Source organism: Neovison vison, chromosome 1 (genome assembly GCF_020171115.1).
Source record: "Neovison vison isolate M4711 chromosome 1, ASM_NN_V1, whole genome shotgun sequence".
NCBI classification, from domain to species: domain Eukaryota; kingdom Metazoa; phylum Chordata; class Mammalia; order Carnivora; family Mustelidae; genus Neogale; species Neogale vison.
Window position 1 is genome coordinate 44,110,613 of NC_058091.1, and position 24,388 is coordinate 44,135,000.

Consider the following 24,388-nt stretch of genomic DNA (forward strand, 5'->3'; position numbering starts at 1 on the left):
AGGGATTGTTAGGTGGTGGAAATGTTAGATCTCTGCTGAACAGATTGGCTAGATAGTACTTTGGTCAAGTATTTCATATTTTGATCCGGCTACCTCTGGAAAATAATCTGACATTTTACGTGCTTAAGCACTTTCAAGAGCACTCATCTAACTTTTCCTCCAGCCACTGGTTTGTTGTCACATCACAGAGCTTATTTCGGGAACCAGTGAGCTCTTAAAAATAAGCTTGTTATTAACCAAAAGGACACTCTTCTATTACAGCTGAATTGGATAAAATTAGTATCTAAACGGCGATTGAAATTCTAATGTCTTTGTCTTGTCTTTCTTACACCTAGTAAATGGATACAAATGAAATGTCACTTCACATAAGATTTAGTTGCCAAGATTTTTAAAAAAGAAACACAGATATGTTCTTCACAGTTGCCCTAACCACGCAGCTTTTGTGCTGCTTCAAGTTGCTCAAACTGTGCTCTGAGGAAGCCCTTAAACCGCTTAAAAGGCCAGAGACTGAAACAGACTATTGCACAACTCTTCACCACCGGGCGGTTTCGCTTCCAAATCTGGCCTTCGTATCATCCCACGGCCGGAGTCGCTTCTGGCTCCACTGGAGCCAGCCCGGTTCCCCTCAAAAGCAGCCAGGGTTTCCTCGTCCGAGCCCCGGGCGCCCCTCCCTCCGCCCAAGGATTTCGCGAAAGTGAAGCCGCGTGGGCACGGGGCCCCCAGAGGTTCCATTGTCCGGCCGGGGAGACTTGCTCTTGCCAGAGTGACTCCCGTACTCAAGTCCCACCGTCTAGGTTAACCAAAGGTCTACAGGTCTCCGCGCCACTCCCCTCCCCCCGCCGCCCCATTGTCTGCCTTGCCCCGCCCCGGGGGACACGTGCGCCTGCAGCTTCCCGAGCGAGAAGAGCGCGGGGCGGCGGCAGCGTGGACACAGCCGGGAACGGCTCCGCGGCCGCGGCGCCGGGGGCGGGGGCCGGGCGCGCACGGACCGGTGGGTGCCCTTCGGAATCTGCGGTAGCTTTCCGCGCCCCCCGCCCCGCCGGCCCTGGACGGGGCTGGGGATAGGGCGGACCAGAGCTCGGTGGGGGTGGCGTGCGCGTGGTGCTGCGGTGGGGGTAGGGTGGGGTGGGGTGGGGCGGGGTGGGGAGATGCCTGTCTCCTGACAAAGGAGAACTAGAGGGACACGCTGAGCCGGCCCGCCCCGCACGGAGGAGAGCGGGAGGGGGAGTGCCGGGAGGGGAAGGGGCGGGCCTTTCATTCACTGTCGGCCCCTCCGTCGCCGCCGGAGCGGAAGGGCGGGGTCTCGCGCCCCCCTCCCCCGGGAGGTGAGGAGCAAGGGAGGTGGCGGGGCGTGGGGGCGGAGCCCGCGGGCGCGCGTCCCGAGGCGTAGACTACGTCGTCACGTCAGCGCGGGAGAGAGAAAGAGAGGAGCCGACTCGGCTGGGACTGGGGGACTGAGTCGAGAGAGCGAGCGAGGGAGGGTGTGAGCGAGCTTTCGAGCGAGGAGGGGAGAGGCGGCCACTCGTGTTTGAGCGGCCGCGGACGGCACTGGGAGTGGTGGGGGAAAGGAGTAGGGAGGGGAGAAAGAAAGGCCGAGAAAGAAGCCGGACGGAGGCTGGTGGTGGTGGTAGGGGGAGAAGGAGGAGCTGGAGGAGGGCAGGGACAGAGGGAGTGAGTGAGAGAAGCGGACGCGCGAGGGAGGGGAGGGAAGGGGGGGGGTCACGCGGGCGCGCGCGCGCGCACCGGGAGCGCGCTCGGAGGCGAGTGGAACTGGATCGGGTTTGCTGCCAGCGGCGTGAGCTTCGGCCGCCATTTTACAACAGCTCCACTCGCGCCGGACACAGGGAGCAGCGAGCACGCGTTTCCCGCAACCCGATCTCCTCGGACAGGATCCTTCCGCCGCAGCCCAACGGGGAGGTAACGACCGCCTGGACCCGGGTCTGGGAGGGGAGCACCGTGACATTGTGGAGTGAGCTGGGGGAGGGAGGTGTGGGGAGAAACCGGCTTTTCTGGAAAATGGATTCCAAGGGGGAGAGGAGCACGTTGACTAGGGCTGCTTGAGAGTAGGCCGCGGCCCGCGCCGCCACTTCCTCCTCTTCTCCATGTGCTGCCGCCGTTCGGGCTTTGTCTGCGGCGCTTCAGGGAGGAGGCGGCCCCTTGGCCCGCGCGGACCGCGAGCGGCGGCGGAGTTGGTGCTGTCGTGGCCGTCGTCGCGGCGCGGGAGTGGGCGGAGAGGAGCGGGTCCCGTCCCGCAGCCGCGCGGCAAGCTTGGGTGGTGCTTGCGGTCCGGCGGGCGTTAGGCAGTTCGCGGAACGCCTTCACTCTGCTGGGTTGCCGGCCTTGGGCCGGGGGTGGGACAGCTGGCCCCGGCGCCGCAGTCAGTGCACCGACGGGCGAGGGGTGGGGGCTTGCACCACGCGCCGCGGCTCACGTCTCGGCTGGGCGGGCGGGCGACTGGGGGTCGCCGGCGCCCGGGGCGGAGAGAGCCATGTGTCACGGCGGAGACGGCGGCGCTGGCGGGGGGGGCGGGGAGAGCCTGTGGCCTGGCGCTGCCGCGGCCTCGGTGTGAAGGGGCGAGGTTGTCCTGCTACTGCCTTCTGGGGGCTCAGATCTTGGCTTCAGGTTGACGTTGGGAGCTGGTGATGGTCGTCTTGGCCTGGGACTCGGTGGGTTTCCGTTGAAGGAAGTTGTAGGACATTTGAAGGCGCAGAGCACGTGTTTCTAATGGGCTCCTGGTGGCCGCAGCGGTGAGGCTGCCGCTATGGGTGCGGAGTCGGGGGCGGGCTTTGGGGTGCGGGGGTGAAGGGTGGAGAAATTGGGTGGTAGAAAGGTAGCTTGTGTGAGCGCTTTGTTCTTCGCTGGCTGTTGTTACTGATCTATAAGCGGCAGGCGGGAAAAGCGCGCACTTTGGGGTTTACCTTGGAGAGAGAAAAGCCCAGCTTTGCTTTCTCCGCACACCTCATTTTCTGTTCAGGCACAGCTGCATGTGGCACGCTGGCTGGTCCTCGTGCTGATTGGGCTCCATTTGTAATATGGTTTTTCCTAGGGAGTGTTAGCAGGTGAGTCAGGGGTGGTGCTAAGGAAAAACATAGTGAATCTGTCCTCCTGTGCCCCACGCTCCAAATCTGGCTTGTCAGGCGATAGTGACTGTAAGGTTTCTTTAAAGGGAGGCGCAGGTTGGTTGGTGTAGAAATTGGTAGAGAAAGTAAAGATTGGGGCTCTTATATTTCTTCTACCCTTTTTGAAGATCCTAGTTTAATTTTGCTTATTGCGTTTGAACAGATCTCTGGAAACATGGCTACAGAACATGTTAATGGAAATGGTACTGAAGAGCCCATGGATACTACTTCTGCAGTTATCCATTCAGAAAATTTTCAGACATTGCTTGATGCTGGTTTACCACAGAAAGTTGCTGAAAAACTAGATGAAATTTACGTTGCAGGTAAGAACTAACACTTGCAAAATTATATTATGAAATTTTTCTATTGGATTTCTGGCTTTGAGCTAAAATAGCAACTTTTTGTGGTTTCCAATAAGTGTGGGAACTAGAGTTTTGCTCTGTCGTGATAGTTGTGAACTAGAGGTTAAGGTGCATAGAGGGAGGGCATAAGTAAGGGTTAGGAGGTAAAGACTGGCTGGCCAGATGGATAAGTATATGATGGTAGCAACAGCTGCAAAATGTTGGGAACAGGCCATGTGACTTTTTGGGGTATTTTTATAGTAGGATTCTTGTTAAAGTACTCGGTAACTGTAGACTTGTAGTCTGTCTTGGTGTGGCTGTTGCTTTTTCTAGTGGTATTTGAAATTGAGTAGAGGTTCAGTTGTCATGCTTGGTACTTTGTTGGTTGATTTTAGGATTTGTAAGCCTATATATTTATTGTAGAAATACTTAGCCTTAAGAACTAAGGGACTTAGACACAGAACATGATGTAAAAGAAGTTGATTCATTATGGCAAGTGTGGTTGAGAGGCCTTATTTAGTTGAGAGTGCAGTTCAGAATGACTAAAGAATGTGTGTTTCTCATTATATAGATAAGGGATATGGGAGAATTCTTAGTTGGCAAGCATGTACCTGTATTGGCAATCATGGTCTCTTAAAAAAAAAAAAGTTTCCAAAAATATTAAAGTTGACAACTAATTAAGTTTTCTTTTCTCCAGGGCTGGTTGCACATAGTGATTTAGATGAAAGAGCTATCGAAGCTTTAAAAGAATTCAATGAAGACGGTGCATTGGCAGTTCTTCAGCAGTTTAAAGACAGTGATCTCTCTCATGTTCAGGTAATGCTAATTTCAGTATAAATAAAATAGTAATTTTGATATAGTTTGTTCCATTTGATTAGATATAGTTAAGACAATAGTTAAATCTGTTTGGAAAATTCTTTTGTAGAACAAAAGTGCCTTTTTATGTGGAGTCATGAAGACTTACAGGCAGAGAGAAAAACAAGGGACCAAAGTAGCGGATTCTAGCAAAGGACCAGATGAGGCAAAAATTAAGGTATGCCTTTAAAAGCTTTTTTTAAGAATTGCCTTCAGTTTTAAAGTTCTTTTAACACTCTTCTAGCTTTGCTGAATACTTCTTGGATGTGAAATGGGTGTGTTTCTTCAAGATGTTGACAGTTAATAATCACGAGATTATTTGTTAAATCTTTTTTAATTACTATTTTTTGAAAAGTTTCCTGCCTTTAGTTATTTCTGTTTCTACAACAGTTCACTTTTAAGTTTCTCTTGTTACTGAGCTATGGTTTAAATCAGTGCTATTGGTATTCTAAAGAAAACACTTAAATATGTCTGCCATATTTCTAAATGTTTTCTGAAAAGCTGCAAGCCCAAATTAGTGACAGTGGAACAAAAATGGGAGGGCATCAGGTCACTTCATACTGGAGGGGAGTGTACATTTAATGGTTGACTGTTTTTCTTAGAATTCTCAAACCCCAAGTTAAATGGTTTTAGAATTTTTAATACTTTCTTCTTTCTCTTCTATTACTGTTGATTTTAAGGCGAATTTGTTCATTTTTAAAGGCAGCTTTTATCAATAAAATAGATTAGTGTGGAAATGTAAATGAAGAAACAGGCTTGGAGTGGAAGTTCTTTTTTTAATTAAGGTCACATAGAACAGTGAGTGGACTCAAATGCAGCTAGGTTTTGATCTTTGTTTTGGTTTTTAGTTCATAGTGATCATAATAGTTTTAATCTGGTGCTCTTAATACAGTGTACTAGTGCTCTTGAACCAAAGGTTATGGTTTAAGTCAGTTATTAATGGTGCTAAGTGATGTTTTAATGGTATGGGAGGAGGGAAACTTGGAATAAGGAGTTAGCTGTTAATGTCATCCGTAAATTTGAGGCTTTCACAGGTCTAGCTGTGAGTGAATTGTGTTTGAATTCTAAATCTAACTTTCTCCATAGAAATGGAGTATAGTTGTGCCCATTGTAATATAATGTAATGTCAGTTATAGTTAAATGTCCTTTTAGGAGTTATGATTATTAAAATTTTATTTAAAATGTAAAGTTTAGTTTATGTGACTTTCTGTTCTATTTTTGGGAGAGAGTGGCTTAAAGCTTTAGTGTGATTTAAATTACAGCAAGAAGAGACAGTGATATTTTTTATAGGATTTTTTTATAGGATGTTTGAGATAAGTTTTCTTTTACTTAGGAGTTGATAATAAAGGTATTATTTGGGTCATAATAAAGATTATAGTTAAAAACAAGATGAAGGTGAAAGAAAAAGGGATTACATATGGGAAAAAGGGAAGATGAGCCATTTAATGGATTCATCTGTGTTAAAGTAATAGAGTAGATTGTGGTTTATTTTTGTTACCAAATGTTGCGTCCTTCAGTAAACATTTGGGTGTAATAGAAAAAGACTGCTGAGAATACTGTAGCGGTTTGTGGGAGTTTAGAAATGGAATTTTTTTATAAAATTTTTTTTCACAGATATTTAATATTCTTCAGGTAGATGTATAAAATGTCTTATCATTTTCATTTCTAGAGACTGAGGTGACCCCAAGTCATTTAACAGCATTTTGATAAAATTTGTCATTATGTTTGGTGTCAGCTTGTTTTTATTTCAGAATTTATCAGCTAATTATTAGATTTTATTCTTTAGAAAGGGGTTTTTTGGTTGAGGTGGTGGAAGAGAATAATTCTTGTTTTTTTTCTTAGGCTAGCAGTGGACCACTTCTAACACTTTTTGCCTATAGTAAGGGGTAAGAGAAACTAACACTGATTAGTAAATAGGAGTTGTGTTAAATTTTAACAGTTTGCTTTTAGGGAGATAAAAATGTAGAAGTCATTTCACACTATTGCAGTTAAATAGTTTTCAAGTGATTTTGGCTCTCCTTTATTCTGAATGAACCATGTTGTCTGTGAAGTATGGTACTTGAATGTCAGGTGCATTAAGGAGGTGGATTTTCATGTAACTCCTAAGTTTCTGGACTTAGTTTGGGGAGTATAATTTGTTCAAAGGTTGGTGAAATGCCCAGAATGGCAGTATGTATTAGAAGTGTGGGGTATAGGGAATTTATTGAGTTAGAAATCCAGACTTGGGAAGAGGAAACTTGCCCACTTCCATCTCTGGGAGAGTTAAACTCAACCAGATTAGGGGCAGTAACTTTTTAAGGAGATATTAGCAGAGTAGATACAGGCCCTAAAAAGTTGTTGATGGATCAGTATTTTGTGTTGTTCAGTAAATGCTAAATAATTGAAGATCAGAAAATAATTTGATTAGGATCCTGAAATTTTCACTAAAAATTAGAGCTACTGCAGGGTACATTAAAGGAGAAATTCTGAAACCAGATACCACAAACCTGTTTATAGGGATTGTTGCCAAGGTAAATGGAAAGATTTGAACAGGATTGATTTTCAGCTGTGAAATGCATGGGTGTGGTCTTGTGAATTAAATGTACTAATGACTTTTGAACTTTTCAAGGCACTCTTGGAAAGAACAGGCTACACACTTGATGTGACCACTGGACAGAGGAAGTATGGGGGACCACCTCCAGATTCCGTTTATTCAGGTCAGCAGCCTTCTGTTGGCACTGAGGTAAAGAAACTAAAAACTTGTACCTTTTGTAGTAAATGCACAGGTATCTGGTTTCCTAAAGAAACTCTCCATGGTTTTTACTTCATGTTTAATTTACAGATATTTGTGGGGAAGATCCCGAGAGATCTGTTTGAGGATGAACTTGTTCCATTATTTGAGAAAGCTGGACCGATATGGGATCTTCGTCTAATGATGGATCCCCTCACTGGTCTCAATAGAGGTTATGCGTTTGTCACTTTTTGTACAAAAGAAGCAGCTCAGGAGGCTGTTAAACTGGTAAGTTTTTTCTTCCTAAAGTCTCCACATTCACTATCTTTAATTAAAGCGAAGTTTTTTCTTATTGTGCATAAGAGTTAACCAAATGGTTTTGGAATTGCTAATAAGTCACTTTTTTTACACTCTTTGTGTACTCATTGCAGCAGTATTCTTTGCAGGTATGGTTGATTGGACTGAGGATCTATAAAGTAATGTGTCAGAATTCTTGAGTTAGGAGTTCTTTGAAACCTCTGGCTTAGTGATGGCTTTTTAATGGGAATGTTAAAACATTTCAGAAAGTAAGTATATAGGGTAGGACTCTTTTATATTCCGACTGTACCTGGGCCATCCCTTTTTCTAAAATACATCACAAAGACCTTATGATGATGAATTTTTAGCTCATGAAAAAAAGGGTTATGTACTGAGTTAAATATTTGATTTCAGTATACCAGATGGACAGTGTGGGGACCTAGTAATTTTCCCAGCTTTTAAAGAACTTTGTTAATGATTCAAATTATAGTTTATATAATTCATCTTTAAACTAGTTTTATTAAGTTTTGTGACTGAGATGATTTGTACGTTTTATAATTGAAGATGTCAAAGGTCAACCCAAGAGATGTACCAAAAAATACAGCTGGGGAGGAACTTTTGTAAATGGTTCACTAAGGCAGTTATTTCTTTTCTTTTTTTTCTTTTTCTTTTTTTTGGGGGGCAGTTATTTCTTAAAATTGCCTTGTCTGGCTTACATATTTTATGGGTAATTCCAAGTAAACTTAATATCCCTGGATTGATTTCTCCTGAATTTTATTTCTTCCTTATATTCAGATGTTCCACATTTTTAAGGCATACCATAAGTAGAAGAACCAACTATGTTTTGCTTTTTATATTGCTTGAATCTCTCCATTGATGTGTATAACTGAATATGTAAAGACTTTACATTAGAAAAGTGGTACTTGAGAGATCATAGTGTCTTAAAGAAAGGGATTAAATGATTCCTTTTTAAGTCTTGGGTGATTTTTCCCTCCTTTAAAGAATGCTTCCTATTTCAGAGCCGGTATAGTTACAGTTAATCATTCAGTGGTACTCTTTGGGCATCAAAATTTTAAGTTTTAAGCAGTTCAGGTAAAATTAAGGACTTCTTTTAGAGTTCTGAAAAGATATTTTTGAATCATCCAATTTAACTTATAAAAGCATATTAACATTTTTACCAGGTAGTAAATAAAGTAGTGGTAAGTTTTAATACAGAAATGTAGAACGATTGAGAAGACAAATACCTTACTGCAACAAGCAAGTACAGAATTTAACGTTTTCAGTTCCATTTTATTTACTTGGTATTACATAAAGTTTTTATTCTGTTTAATAAGTATGGTTATTTAGTGTATAAGTGGTGATTTTTGTGTATTAATATTTTTAAAGGAATCACTAAACATTTGTAGCACACTTAATTCTTGCTACCAAATAGAGTAATTATGGTAGGTCCTCACTAGAATTTATTTCTGGATGATTCCTAAAATCCTTAAAAAATATGCATCATTAGAGGAAGATGATATATATAATCTAATTCTAACATGATTTTTAGTGCCATTAAAAACTCATTATGAAATATTTTCAGTTTGGGCGGTTGCCTTGGCTTAACAAATAAAGATTGTCCAAAATTGCATTGCTCTTGTTAATATAGTTTTTAAACTGTAACGCAGAAAGTTCCATAGGTATCCAAACAGCCATTTTGATTCATCTAGGAACTAATTCTTGTATTTCCTTACACTTTTTTCTGGGTTTGTGATTTGAGCCCTTATCTGGGAGCAAGTTTATTTACTGCCTGAAGAATTAGGAGGATTTGCATTTTGGTGCTTTTTGAAAGATATTTTTAGTGGTAGTGTTGTATATCCACTGGGATGAATTGGATGTATCATCATTGCTTTTTTTAAAAAGGATGCTTTACTGTGGTAGGATTTTGGTGATAACAGATTTGGGAGATTTGCCTTAATGTAACAGTGAGGACTAGACTTTTGAGGAAATGAAACATTTTAGAGAAACACGGAATTAAAGTTAATTAGGATGTTTTTTGCTATTTTGTATTTATTGTGGAAATGAGTACTCTTCTAAATGTGTTCCTTAAAGGAGCATATTTTGAAAATTAATCTTACATGTATCATGAGAGTTTACTTGAATTATGCCTCTTTGTAAAGTGAATTTTTATGTGAGCTATTGGAATGGTTATTCTAGTTGTAGATGATCATATGTTGAAAAAAAATGCCTGTATGGCATTATTTATAGATCAGACAGGATTGAAGCATAGTTTCTTTTTGCTTTCCTTGAATTTGAGTGTCTTGAGGAATACCTTAGGTCAAGATAGTTTATGTATTGGGGTGCCTGGCTGGCTCAGTCATTAGAGCATGATTTCGGGGTCATGAGTTCAGGCCCCATGTTAGACATAGAGTTTACCTATTTTTTTTTCTTTAAAGATTTTATTTATTTATATGACAGCAAGAGAGGGAACAGAAGCAGGGGGAAGGAGAGGGAGAAGCAGGGAGCCTGATGTGAGGCTCGATCCCAGGACACTAGGATCATGAGCCAAGCCAAAGGCAGACACTTAAACTGAGCTACCCAGGCGCCCCCATAGAGCTTACTTAAAACGTAAAGATAGTTATATGGTTTTGATCTTATTTTTTGGTATGATTCAATAATGGTTTTCCCCACCTAGGCTAAAAATTATGGATTTTGGGATGCCTGGCTGGCTTAGTTGGTAGAGCATGTAGCTTGATCACAGGGTCATGAGTTTGAGCCCTATGTTAGGGGTAGAGTTTACTAAAATACATATAAATGTTGTGGATTTAAAATTTTTATATATGTTGTGTCTGAATTACTTGTAAAGTGGATTGGTACTAACAGCTGAAAAAGAGGCAAGAACTTAGAAGCAGCTGCAAACTTCTTAAATGACACGGTTTTCAGCCAATATTTGCTTTGTATTTTGGGGAATAAAAATGTTTTTCCTAAATGATGATGATCTAAAGGGGAAGCAAAATCTAAACTTGGGAAAGGTAAATAAATTTGAGCGCTTGTTAAGACATAGGAGCTGTGCTAGGGTGCTACATTATTACCTTTAAATACTACTTCAGTTTATTTTTGAAAGTAATTGGAATTTATTCTGCAGAAGAGTAAATAGCTTGGGAGACTTACTGGATGCCCTACAGTTTTAGTGTGATACCAGGTTTGTTTAGTTTAAATTCTTATCTTTGGCTAGACAGAACAGTTTAAGTCAGCAATACACGTCATGTCATCAGGTAGCCTCATTCTTTTAAATTATATAGTGGTTTAGGTAGTGTTAAAAGGAGCACAGGAAATAAGTCCTGTTTCTACTGCCAAAATGTTTTTGGCATCTATCTTCATTGCTACCACCTTAGTCTTAAGGAGCCATTTGAAGAACCCTCCTGCTATTCATTGCTTTCCACTGTCCCTTTACTCTTACCATAGGTTAGATCACAACATTCCCATGTTGAAAACTTTAATGATGGCTTCCAAAAGGGCCCTATCTGATCAGGTTTCTCCTTACTTTTTTCTTTTTTTGCCCTTCCATCCATACTTTGTCTTTTTGTCCCCCACATAAACTATGACCATTTCCATCTCAAGGCTACCCTCTGTTTTTTTTCCCAAGGCTCCTCCAGTTACCATGGCTGCTGTCTTACCAAGGAGGTCTTAGAGGGACTTTTCTGACTTGAGCAGCTTAGCATCCAGTTGCCCCATGACAGTGTCCTGAACACAATAAAATAGAATGTTCAGATGTATTTAAAATTGTTTGTTGGTTTTGTAAATTATTTGGTCATTCCTCCAGGATACAAGCTTTTTTTCCCTCTGTATATCCCTGACATTCAGAACAGTGCCACTATATATTTATCCAGTGGGTGCTGGGTAAATAACCTACCTGACTGGCTCACTAGTGCCTTCTCATCTATTATTTATGACTCAAGAATTTATAACATTCCCATATTAGCTATGGATTGTTATACTATTTAAAGATCGTCTAGCTTTTATTTGCAGTTATTTATTCAGTGGTAGGGATTATTGTGGATAAATTGGGGGGCATTGCTTTCCCCTTCATCTCCGGGAGAGATTCGGAAGTAAACATAGTATTTGGTGGTGTCACAACGACCAGGAAGAATGGTAGGCAGGTGTGAATTTATCTTTGTATGGCGTGCTCCTGGAATTGAAGCTCAGGGCCACTTGGACCCCAGTGCCCATCACTTTCCTAGATAATAGAAATATTCTGCTGAAAATGCTGATAGTGCCTATGTTATAAATGCTGGACTAATGGGTCTCTATCTGCATATTAAAAGTTAAAATTTTAATAGGCAGTGATGGTTTTATTTACCAAAGTAGTTGATGTATGCTGGTGTAGCATCTCTAAAACCATTTTTTATGAATGCAGGTGACAAGACAGGTCCACAAGATATTCTGTTGCATTTTGACAAATAGTGTGCTTAATAGGAAAACTTCTGTGGACGTACAAGGTAGTTTGATCCAGTTCTTGACTTTATGGAACATGAGAGGCAGACTACAGTGAAAGAGGAAGCAGATGCATTGTTCAGAGGGTAACCGTGATGAAGGGGTAGATTGTATTGAGTTCGTTACAGAAGAGTTTTTATAAAACTTGATAAAGATGATCAAGCAGGATATTTAGGGAAACAGGTGAATGTAGTTGAAGCAGTGTTTTGCTGAGTAATGGGAGATAAAGCTAGTATGAAGTCAGTGCCAGAAGGTAATTGTCATGACTACTGGGCTAAGTTGCATGATGCCATTCAAGTTTTGAGTCTTGGTGTGCATAACATAATGTAAATAACAGAATAGTGAAGGAAGTTTGGATGAAGAGAACAAAGGCCCAGGAGGGTCACAGGCATAGAAGGGGAGGGAGAGAGGTTAAAGATTTTGGAAGGAGAGATAATAGATAGTGGTACACTATAGGTTCCATTCTGATTTTTAACAGTGAGTTAAATCAGGACATAGTTGGACTGCCCTCAGAATGTCTGGTGACTTGAGTTTGCATACAGTGGTAAATGCCCTGGATGATTATATCAGGACCTGAAGAGATTTTGATAGTCTGAAACAGATAGTTAACATGAGCAAGTTGGAATTGACGAAGGTCAAGTCCTTTATACAATTAATTTCAGAAGTAAGATGCAGTGTGAGTCGGCAGTGTGGAGTGGTTGCCAGGTAGCTCAGGTAATCATGGATTGTGTGTTACAGACCATGGTGTTTAGAAGTGGGAGATTATTAATAGTCTCCAGTTTATTCTCGACTCCTCAATCTCAGTCTGTATCTACAGTATTGTGTTATGGATGTTACTATTTGGTGACACTCTTAGTAAGCACATTAGTTGGGCAGTATCACAGGAGGAGTGATTGGCAAGGCATGGAGAACAACTGAGTCATGACCTTTGTGTGCAGGTATATGAAGTGCTGTCATTTGGGGGAGAAAGGAGTTACTATAGAATTTTTAGAGTAGTAGATTTTGGCTCAGTGTAAAGATTTTTTGGGGCATCTTGCTGGTTTAGTCAGAACATTCAGCTCTTGATCGCAGGGTTATGAGTTTGAGCCCCACATTGGATGTGGAGATTAAAGAAAAACCTAAAGGAGATTCTTTACTTAAATATTTAAAAATAAAGTGGACAGTCTGGGGAGGTAGTGACTTTGCTGCTATGGGAAGAGTTAGAACTGAATAACCATTTCTGCATTAGTTTTCAAATCTGAGATTGCCAGTTTGGGGAGATTTGGCAACTGACTGGCTATGAGGGAAGGAAAAGTGATGGGATTTTAAGCCTAGACGACAAGAATATTCCAGACTGTACAACTCCTGCTATGGTGTTCTGAAAGACTGAAACTGCATTGATTAATGTTCAGAGTTCATCTTTATTTTGTCACCTCACTGTGGAACTACATCTGAAAACTAGATTTCTGAAATGCCTTAACGTCAGTGTTGAACTTCTTGAGTTGGGAGACATCACTTTTTTTGGGGGGGGGTCATTTTAATGCTATGATAGTATCCTGATATACTAATTCTTATGAGTTAGGATTGATCAGCATTACTTTAGAATCTCTGTTAAGGTTCAGAACAGTTTTGTAATGCCCTTCTACCACTCAACTTGCTGTTAACCTGCTGGGGTGTGAAATTTATGGTGATGGGTCTTAAAATTCTTAGGTTAATTCAAGTCCACATATAAAAATGCATGTTTAATCTGTAGATTGGGCACTGCTTTAAGATAATGTTTATTTCTGGGTAGTGGGTACTTTTTTCCTTTTTTAAAAAAAGATTTTTAAATTTTTGAGAGAGCACGAGCTGTGGGACAGGTGGGGTGGGGTAGAGGGAGAAGCAGTCTCCCCTCTGAGCAGGGAGCCCAAAGCTGGACTCATTCCCAGTACCCCAGGATCACGACCTGAGGTGAAGGCAGATGCTTAACTGACTGAGCGAACTACCCAGGTGCCCTTCTTTTTTCTTTTTTTGAGTAATCTTTACACCAGACAGGGCTCAAGTCCTTGACCCTGAGATCAAGAGTCAAGTGCTCTAACAACAGAGTCAGCCAGGCATCCCTCCGGGTACTTCTTTTACTTTATTTGGACAATATGCCCAGGGGGTCTCCTTTGCTCTTTTAATGGTTTAATTGGAGAGCCAGTTTACTATGTGGGTTAGCTCTAATTGTTTTGTCTTTTTTTACTTAAAAAAATGTGGATGAAGAATTATAGTTGACTTTCTAAATCTTGCTAAATTAAATCTTCATATCATTTGTATTGTTTAGAAACCACAGCCATCCTAAATAACCTTTACCTACCCTGCATTGATATACTGTAGGAGGGCTAGTGAAGAAACTTCTCTTCTGTAAATAATGAGATGGTCATTACTGCTTTGAAGCAGCTTTGTTAAATGTGGAAGTGGTATAACCAAGAATTCTGACTTTCCCTATAAGTTTTTCTTTTTTTAAACTTTGAAAACATTTTCTTATGGTAAATAGGTCCTACTCTTAGGACTTCTGGAGGAAAGTTATGCCAAGTTCTATTACTTCAGAATAAGTCCGATATTCCCTTTAAACACTTCATATTTTTTTCTATTTTTCTGATATCTTAGTTTTTGTCAAGTCCTTGAGTTGAATTTTCAGGTAACCCATAGATCTGTACTCTTTTTTTTTTTTTTTTAAAGACTTTATTTATTTATTTGACAGAGATCACAAGTAGGCAGAGCAGCAGTCAGAGAGAGAAAGGGGGAAGCAGGCTCCCTGCTGTCAGAGCACCCAATGCGGGGCTGTATCCCAGGAGCCTGAGATCATGACCTGAGCTGAAAGCAGAGGCTTAACCCACTGAACCACTCAGGTGTCCCTAGATTTCTACTTTCAAGAGGTTTTTGGTCTTAATAGAATATAAATGCTATGAGAAAACCAGGTGTGTGGCAGGATTTTTCAGCCTCAGTACTGTTGATATTTTAGATCAGGTGATTCTTTGCTCTGCCGAGTTATCTTGTGAATTGTCGGATATTTAGTACCCTCTCTGGCCACTGCGTACCCACTAAATACTAGCAGCAAGCCCCCATCCCTAGTTGACAACCAAAAAATGTCTTTAGACATTGTCAGATGTCCTCTTGGCACAAAGTCATTGTTTAGAATTACTGGTCTGTGTTAAACATAGAAGGGTGTTTTGTTGACCTTTTTTATAGGATTTAGGTGTTGCAGAGTGTGCGGTTGGGCCCAAATCTACAGGTATGCAGAGGAGTTTGGATGATAGAAGTTTCAGGGAAACATTTTATTCAGAGGCTCAGCAGTATAACGCTGTTTGAGAACTCTTGTCAATAGCTAAGATTATTGTGGAGAGAAAGTAGTAGCAACAGTAGGAATTTAAGGTTAAATTTACATGATGTCCAGGTATTTGAACTTTATTTTGGTGATGGGGAGCCACTGAGAGATTGTTTCAATAGGCAAAACCTGCGATTTCTTTTTTTAAAAAAAGGTGTAGAAAATACAAATAATCCTGGGATCATGATGACAGGTACTTGGATAGCATGTATTGAATCAGTGTGGTAGAAAGTATAAAACTGTTCTGAACTGGAGGAAGGACATTTGAATTTCATGTTAGATTTGAGGATCTGAAGATGGAGAAAGGGACAGGGAGGAATTGGTATTTTGACTTAGTATATGCTTTCTTGTCTTCTACCTGATGTACCTTTTTATGCAAAAATGTCTTGGAGAAGGAGGAATTCCTGGCTATCTCATTCAGTGGAGCTACTCTTGATTACAGGGTTGTGGGTTTAAGCTTCACATTCAGTGTAAAGCTTACTTTAAAAAACAAAAAACCAAAAAACAGGAATGGTTCGCTTTGCTGTAAGGCTGGTCTACAAATTGTATAGAAATTTATGTTGATTTTTTTTTTAGCTTGTGTAGCCCCACTTGTAGGTACACACAACATTGAATTTTGAGGCCAGGTGTGGGGGATTAATCTGTAATTATTGATGCTGCTGCCACCTTTACTACTACTAAATGAAATTTTGAGGTGATTTTAATTGTATGATATAAATAATTTACTTTTCCTGATTAGCGTTAATAGTTTTGAACTTTAGTTTGTAAATAATACTGATCAGTGGATTTGTCACTTTGACAGATTGGGTTTTACCTCTTTAATATCTCATCTGTGGGATAGAGTTGCTTGAAGACTTTACTTTTTTACTGTAGTTTTATATTTGCTTCTGTACTTGCACTATAATCAGTCCACTTGTCTTTTCCAACTTCATTGTAGACTTGATGAAAATGAAATGGGGGGAAAAAGTAGGGTTGGATTCGGGAAAAGGAGGTTCTCTCCTTTTAGAATTACGTATTTAAAGGTACCCATTAGGGACGCCTGGGTGGCTCAGTTGGTTGGACGACAGCCTTCGGCTCAGGGCGTGATCCTGGAGTCCCGGCATCGAGTCCTGCATCAGGCTCCCAGCTCCATGGGGAGTCTGCTTCGCTTTCTGACCTTCTCCTCGCTCATTCTCTCTCTCACTGTCTCTCTCTCTTAAATAAATAAATAAAATCTTTAAAAAAAAAAAATAAATAAAGGTACCCATTAGGGGTGCCTGGGTGGCTCAGTGGGTTAAGCCTCTGCCTTCGGCTCAGGTCATGATCTCAGGGTCCTGGGATCGAGCCCCACATCGGGCTCTGCTCAGCAGGGAGCCTGCTTCCCCCCTCTCTCTGCCTACTTGTGATCTTTCTCTCTGTTAAATAAATAAATAAAATCTTAAAAAAAAAATAAAGGTACCCCTTATTGCAACTTTTTACAAGAGTGAAAAGAAGATGAGGAAAAATAGATTTAGTTCCTGGTTAACAGAAAGGGAGAAACTCTGTTGGTATTTGAGTCTCTTTACCTTGCAATGAGGGTAAGTTGTTGCCAGGTGAATTTAAATAGAAATTAAGGTACTGTGGAATCAGCAATTTTGAATTTAAGCTGCCTGTAGACCTGATTCCTAATTTATCAAGTTTCTTAAGTTTCAAGGACTAGATGAATTGCATTAAATCATTCATTCTTTAAATGTGTTCTGTCAATATAATGTTATCTCTTTCATAATTTCCTCTTGGAGTGCCATATGCTAACTATATTTTTTAAAGGTAGAGAAATAAGTAGCATTGAAACGTTTGCCTAAAAATTTGCATATATTTTTATAATAAACATAAGATACTATAAGAATTTTTAAAACGTGGTACACTTTTTCCCCTTTCAGTATAATAATCATGAAATTCGTTCTGGAAAACACATTGGTGTCTGCATCTCGGTTGCCAACAATAGGCTTTTTGTGGGCTCTATTCCTAAGAGTAAAACCAAGGAACAGATTCTTGAAGAATTTAGCAAAGTAACAGGTAAGTTGGATTTATGTGGAAGGGGATCCAGCTTCTACTATTGAAGATAATTGCATACTTCTGTGTGACAAGCATTGTTTTAAACATTCTATTTTTTGACTTGTATTCTCCAACCATGTGAGATAGGTAACTCCCGATTTTTCAGATAAGGAAAGTAGGTACAGAGGGCTTTGGGAAATGCCAAACATTATATACTTCGTAAGGAATGCACCTGGGATTTGAATAGTCTGCACTATTCAATCTGTGCATACCCTCTTTTGGAAGCTGTGTGTTTTTAATGCATTTTTAGGTGATAGCTTGACATTCTTAGTAGGAGTGTTTGAGTAATGATTTGACTTTCTGAATAATTGGAATAATAAATTTTGCTGTAAGCAGAGATTATACATTGTCTATATGGTGCAATTTCTTTGAACTATAAAGCATTTTTTATAATAGTTTCCATGTTGGGCTGCTTTTATTAAAATATATTTTGTCTCGGGTGCCTGGGTGGCTCAGTTGGTTGAGCAATTGCCTTTGGCTCAGGTCACGGTCCCGGAGTCCCGGGATCGAGTCCCACATCGGGCTCCCAGCTCCATGGGGAGTCTGCTTCTCCCTCTGACCTTCTCGCCTCTCATGCTCTCTCACTGTCTCTCTCTCAAATAAATAAATAAAATCCTTTAAAATATATATATATATATATATTTTTTTTTTTTTTTTGTCTGCCTGGAATATTTAGTAAATTCTCAGACTGTTAATCTGAGAAGTCTCTGAAGTCTTACTTAATACTAATACATTTCACTTGAAATAAAGCTGTTGATACCTGAGGCCAGAAAAGCGTCAGAAATTTTAGAGGCACCTGGGCGGCTCAGTTGGTTAAGTGTCTGCCTTTGGCTCAGGTCATAAACACTAGGGGGTCTGCTTCTCCCTCTTCCTCTGACCTTCCCCCTGCTTTTGTGCTCTCTCAAATAAATGAAGTCTTTAAAAAAATAATTTCAGTGTTTACTTGTATAATAAAAAATGTTTGACCATGTCTGACCTATACTGCCATTTTCCTAACAGTTATGTAAAAATTTTATGCCTCTGTCTTTTAATTAATGGAAGAGTAGTCCTTGGGTCTAAGGATTTTACAAGTGTGTTGAGAACACTTGTAAAGTGTGGATTATTAGGTAAATTATCTGGACCAGTTCTTTTGAGAGAGTTTTTTAAAGATAAGAGATTAATTTTTCAGTTTTATATCCCATTATTATATTAGAAAAATCATTTAATCAATTTTGTTCTTGCTTATTTTATCTAATTTCTCTGAAATGGTTACTTATTTTCAGAGGGTCTTACAGATGTCATTTTATACCACCAACCAGACGACAAGAAAAAAAACAGAGGCTTTTGCTTCCTTGAATATGAAGATCACAAAACAGCTGCCCAGGCAAGGCGTAGGTTAATGAGTGGTAAAGTCAAGGTCTGGGGAAATGTTGGAACTGTTGAATGGGCTGATCCTATAGAAGATCCTGATCCTGAGGTTATGGCAAAGGTAATGGCAGTCATGTTAATAATTTTTTTGAGGGGTTGGTGGAAGAAGGGGAAAGCTTTAGAAAGAGATGTAAAGAACTTCTAAAAAATTGTTTACTTTTTGAAAAACCAAATTTTTGAAAGAGAAGTATTCTTTAATAAAGCCACATAGCAGAAATAATATGTATATAGGCAGTGAATATAGAAATTTATTTTTGGACCCTGTCATAGTTGCATAACTGTCATACTCTCAAGGTGATGAGTAGTTAGCCTATATGCTGTGGAGATGGTTCACTATCATTTTTGTTTTAAGTCTGAGAGCAGTTTCTTTGTGTATTTGAGAATGGCGCCATTAGCTTACATGGTTTTTGTGTTAAAAGTCCTACTCCTAAAAATAGTGAACTGTACTGGCCTCAGCAGAGCTGCTGCAGTTACAAGGTTTAGCTATTATTAGGTATCCTGCTTCAGCAGTCAGTTGAGACATCCTATGAGAATAAACATCTCTTGAGTCAACATTTTGTAGTGAAGTTATTCTATCCTTTGTCATTTAAGAATTCCCCCTAATGGTGATAGGCTAGCAGCTACAACTTGTTCACTTAAATCAAGAGTGTGAAATGCCAGAACTGTGAATATTGCTAAAGGATAAGTAGTCTTGAGGACAGAAGATACTTTGTATTTTTTCTCTGGCCTGTTAAACTCTTTAGGATAATCACATTAAGAAATTCAGATGTTACTTCAAGTATTTAGGAGGAAATGATGTTTCTTAGCAAAAGGGCAGCTTTTCTAATTGTACTTTGAGGAGCCTTCTGGACTAAAAATTTATGTGTTTTGAACACTCCTACTTTATCAACTTTTCAAAAGCAGGTTCCAATTAGTTTTGACCACCTATGCTAAGAGTTAAGTGTTCAACAGCTATCTGAGAGGTGTGGTATTCACATTGTTAGAAAATGACAACCTCAGTTTGAATTGCAGACAAATTACTAATTTTAATAAAAACTACTAAGCACGTTTGTTTTCTTTTGAGCAAGGTACAGAGTTCTCATGTACTCCTTGGCCACACACACATGCACAGCCTACCCCACTGTCGGCATTTGCACCAGAGTAGTAGATTTGTTACAATCAGTGAACCTACATTGACACATTGTTGTAACTTAATACATTAGGGATTTACTCTTACTGTACATTCTGTGGGTTTGGTTCAAAAGTAATAGTTATACTGCCCTAAGAATCCTTCCTGACCTGCATAATCACCTCCCGTCCACTCTAACCCTTGGGAACTATTGTTTTTTTGTTTTGTTTTTTTTGGGTCTCTGTAGCTGTGCCTTTTCCCAGATGTCATATATAGCTCTTAAAAATTCTTTTACTTGGTTACATGCATTTAAAGTTCCTCCATATCTTTCCATGGCTTGATAGCTCATTTCTTTTTTGCACTTTTTAGTAATAATCCATTGTCTTGATGTATTGTAATTTATTTATCCATTCACCTACTGAAGAATATTTTGTTTGCTTCCAAGTTTTGGCAATTATGAATAAATCTGTTGTAAACAACCATGTGCAGATTTTTATGTGGACATGTTTTCAACTCATTTGGGTAAATAACAAAAGTACAATTATTGGATTGTATGGTAAAAATGTTTAGCTTTGTAAGAAACTGCCAAACTGTTCTCCATAGAGTGGCTATACTATTTAGCATTTCTACTAGCACTGTTTCTGCTTCATATACTTACTGCGTTGGGTGGTGTTAGTGTCATTTTCTGGCCATTCTAATGTGGCATTGTTCTTACTTACTTTGTTCTTGTTCTTACTTATTTTTTGTTCATTAAAGAAAATTTTTTTTAACCTTTACACCCAACATGGGGTTTGTATTTACAACCCCAAGATCAAGCTACGTGTCCTGCTGACTGTGCTAGCCAGCCAGGCACCCCTCATTGTTTCTATTTGTAATTCTTTAACAAGTGATGTTGAGCATCTCTTCATGTGTTCATCATCTACTTTGGTGAGGTGTCTGTTCAGGTTTTTACCTGTTAGATCCAGCAGTCACACTATCTAGGTATTTTCAAATGAGTTGAAAACTTGGTCTTTTATATTTCTGATATTCCTTTAATGGTTAGTGACTAAAGTTAATTTTGTAGGGTGGGTTAATGGCATCCTGGAAATTGAACCCTTCGGAAATAAATATACAGGGAGTTTCTGTTTTTTGTTTTTTTTTTTAAATTTTCAGGTAAAAGTGCTGTTTGTACGTAACCTTGCCAATACTGTAACAGAAGAGATTTTAGAAAAAGCATTTAGTCAGTTTGGGAAACTGGAACGAGTGAAGAAACTAAAAGATTATGCTTTCATTCATTTTGATGAGCGAGATGGTGCTGTCAAGGTAAATAAATGGGGGAACTATTGTAGGCATCTAAATTAAACCAAGGATTTTTTAGTCATCCTGTAACTGGAATATTCTAAAAAGTTGAAGGACACTAAGAGGTCGTGTAATCTACTCCTGTTAACCTTATTGGCTGTAGCAAATTGCATAACTCACTAAACTGAGTCAAAAAGGTAGTGAAGAGCTGCATCTTAAGATAAAATCTAACAACTGTATTTTTAAAATTTGGTGCTTCCAACACAGTGAAATGATTTTCATACTTTGAATGAGGCATAATTGTTGTTAAAGGCGTCTTTATATTGATCAGTACCTTATTTTTTAAGGCTATGGAAGAAATGAATGGCAAAGATTTGGAGGGAGAAAATATTGAAATTGTTTTTGCTAAGCCACCAGATCAGAAAAGGAAAGAAAGAAAAGCTCAGAGGCAAGCAGCAAAAAATCAAATGTAAGTAAAAATTGTATAAATTTAAATGTTGGTAGATGAACTGGTAAAAAACAGGTGTTTTGCAGACCTTTTAAATGCATAACATGCCTTTACCTTTTAAAGAAGATTTGAAAGGTTTGAGGTGCTGAGAAATGCCAAGAATCTCAAGAAATGTTTATTGAGCTGTTGCTGTTGACCATACTTGTGAAAATAACTATAATTCTGAATAACTAGGGTTTTGTATAATAATGAAAATCAGGAAATTTCCTACGATATTTTATAGAATGTGCTTCTGAATTACGTGTTTTAAAATTAGCTCTCCAAAACTGATCTGTTTTGTTAAAGTGTGGAGTTTTTTTCTCAGAGATAGAAGATACTAAATCTCTGATTATGATAAACTCTGCTTCCTCTACATCCAAAAGAGGCTTCTCTACCAATATATAGTGCCTGTTGCCACCTCAAACATTTTTTATATGAGTTTTGAGAAATAAGAGAATGTAGTGAATAAAATAAGTAACATGGTATTGAAGAAAACTAAGTTTAATGCATTGCATATATTGGATTTTTTAAGAACATCTATAAAAGGATATCTTCTTATTTAAGACAGTAAATGAAATTTTTAGCTGCGTTAAGAATGAGGTTTGCAATTTTAAAAACATGAAGTTGGTAATTTCTGAGGAGGAAGAGGGATAATTGCTATTTGATGTAATAACAAGAGTCACTGAACTTAACTATTTCAGGGGCAGTTCCTGTCCATTGTCCTATGTGGTTTGCAAAAGAAGGGTTAGGGGTACTTCTACTTAGTTCTTTTACTTCATAATCAGGGAAGTAATCAAATTTCTGCAGTTGGCTGTGCAGTTAGGCAAGTAGTCTGGTTCTGAGCCTCAGTTTCTTCAGTTTTAAAAAGGGGATCAGACTTGGGGCTCCTGGGCTCAATCATTTGAGCGTCTGACTTTTGATTTCAGTTCAGGTTATGATCTCATTGTTGTGAAATCTAGCCATATGTTGGGCTCCATACTGGGCATGGAGCCTGCTTAGGATTCTCTTTCTCTCTTTCTCCCCCACCCCTCTTCTTCTATGCACTCTCTCTCAAAAAATAAAGTAGAAAGGGTCAGATTAAATTATGTAAAATGTTTTGTACTGTGATTATCCATGTGATCTATACTTGGGGGGGCTACTAAGAGACATGCTTTATAGGCTTAGTGGTAGAATAAGGAGAAAGACTACGGAAAGCTAGGTTTTGAAGGGGAAGCTAATGCTCTATATTTCAGACCCCTTGAGTATATATTCGGTGCAGTGAAAGTGACTTTTTCATCTCTTACAGAAGATAGTTAACTGATTATAATCATGTTTATTCATGCAGTAGCAGAAAATAAGTGTCAGAAGTTATATTAGAAAAGTAAATAAAGGGACGCCTGGGTGGCTCAGTGGGTTAAAGCCTCTGCCTTCGGCTCAGGTCATGATCCCAGGGTCCTGGGATTGAGCCCCACATTGGGCTCTCTGCTCAACGGGGAACCTGCTTCCCCCCCCCCTGCCTGCCTCTCTGCCTACTTGTGATCTCTGTCTGTCAAAAAAAAAAAAAAAAAAAGGAAAAGCAAATAAAATAATTACATTTTATAACTTAATAGGTGGAGGGTGATAGTAAACAGAAAGTGTCACTGTATTTGTTAATATTTGAGAACAGGCCAAAAGGGATGACTGCATGTGATGCTTGCACTTTAACTTGCTGCAGTCATTCACTGATCTTTTTTTTTTAATTTAACAAACTACAGCATGCATTCCTACTGACTCCTCAGTGGGCGTCCCTGTGAGTTGAGTACTCTATTCCCCAGTTTGAGATGAGGAAACTGAGGCACAGAGGTCTACTTGCCCAAGGTCAGTCTCACAGCTAGTAAGTCGTGAAGTTGGATTGGAGCCAAGGCAGTCTGGCCCCCCTCTTACCCATTATACCAAGGTTTCTCAATCGCTCTATAATTAATTGACATTTTGTGCTGGTTGATTCTTGGTTATGGGGGTGTCCTGTGCATTATAGGATGCTTAGGAAGCATCCCTGACCTCTACCTACGAGATTTCAGTAGAAATAGCTCCCTCTCCCCAGTTAGAATATCTGAAAATGTCTCCAGACATTATAAATGCTCCTGAGGGGCAAAAAAGCCCCAGTTGAGAATCACTGTATGACTGCATGCTATTGTCATTGTATAATTTAGTGGCGGGAAAAAACGATTAATCTGTTGAGATAATTAAGCACAGCACAACAAAATGGTCTGAGAACCTAGTGAATAAGAGTAGCATTTTTTATATGTCATTGAAACAGGGAAAAAAGCTGGGTCTCTGAATTGAGTATAAAATAACAAATGCTAAAAAAACATAAAAGTATATTATTATCATAAGGATACGACTTGATTTTTTTGTATTTCATGGTATTTATCTTAGGGTTCAAATAAAATGATATATGCTTTCCCAGGGCATAAGGAACTACATCAAACTGTACTGTACTGTACTGTTAGAGAAATGAATTGGAATATTAAGGATATTTTCTTTTAGAGTATTAGCAGAGCATATGCTAATTTTGTTTTGTTTTGTCCGGTTTTTGTTTTTTTAAAAGTAATCTCTGTACCCAACATGGGGCTTGAACACACATCCCCAAGATCAAAAGTCGTGCTCCAAGCCATCCAGGCTCACCCACGTGTTGATACTTATGTTTTCTCACCAATTAAAATTTTTGAAACTAAGATTTTATAGACTTGGGGTTTTTTTAGCGTTTGTTTCCCGTTATACCTATGCATATTGTTTGAGGTTGATATTAAGCAATAATGGTAACTTAGGTTTAGCGACAATGTTTTTATTTTTTGTTTTTTTTTTTTTTAAAGATTTTATTTATTTATTTGACAGAGATCACAAGTAGGCAGAGAGAGGAGGAAGCAGGCTCCTCACCGAGCAGGGAGCCTGAT

The 24,388-nt window shown here is 39.6% G+C and overlaps 1 protein-coding gene across 5 annotated transcripts in view; it reads left to right on the forward strand.

The window, feature by feature from the left end:
* Nucleotides 1-1,720: 1,720 nt before the first annotated feature.
* The window catches only part of LOC122904857 (synaptotagmin binding cytoplasmic RNA interacting protein), a 31,135-nt gene continuing 8,467 nt past the window's right edge, over nucleotides 1,721-24,388 (forward strand). For 2 of the 5 annotated variants that reach the window (XM_044246113.1, XM_044246120.1), the window contains exons 1-10: nucleotides 1,835-1,917; nucleotides 3,283-3,442; nucleotides 4,158-4,276; nucleotides 4,386-4,493; nucleotides 6,924-7,037; nucleotides 7,137-7,313; nucleotides 17,022-17,157; nucleotides 18,459-18,664; nucleotides 20,864-21,013; nucleotides 21,337-21,458. In XM_044246113.1, the coding sequence (XP_044102048.1) occupies nucleotides 3,295-3,442; nucleotides 4,158-4,276; nucleotides 4,386-4,493; nucleotides 6,924-7,037; nucleotides 7,137-7,313; nucleotides 17,022-17,157; nucleotides 18,459-18,664; nucleotides 20,864-21,013; nucleotides 21,337-21,458 (1,280 nt within the window). In that variant the 5' untranslated portion in view covers nucleotides 1,835-1,917; nucleotides 3,283-3,294. Of the gene's footprint in view, nucleotides 1,918-3,282; nucleotides 3,443-4,157; nucleotides 4,277-4,385; nucleotides 4,494-6,923; nucleotides 7,038-7,136; nucleotides 7,314-17,021; nucleotides 17,158-18,458; nucleotides 18,665-20,863; nucleotides 21,014-21,336; nucleotides 21,459-24,388 lie in introns of all 5 variants that reach the window. The other 3 variants (XM_044246147.1, XM_044246138.1, XM_044246129.1) reach the window with 2 other exon arrangements.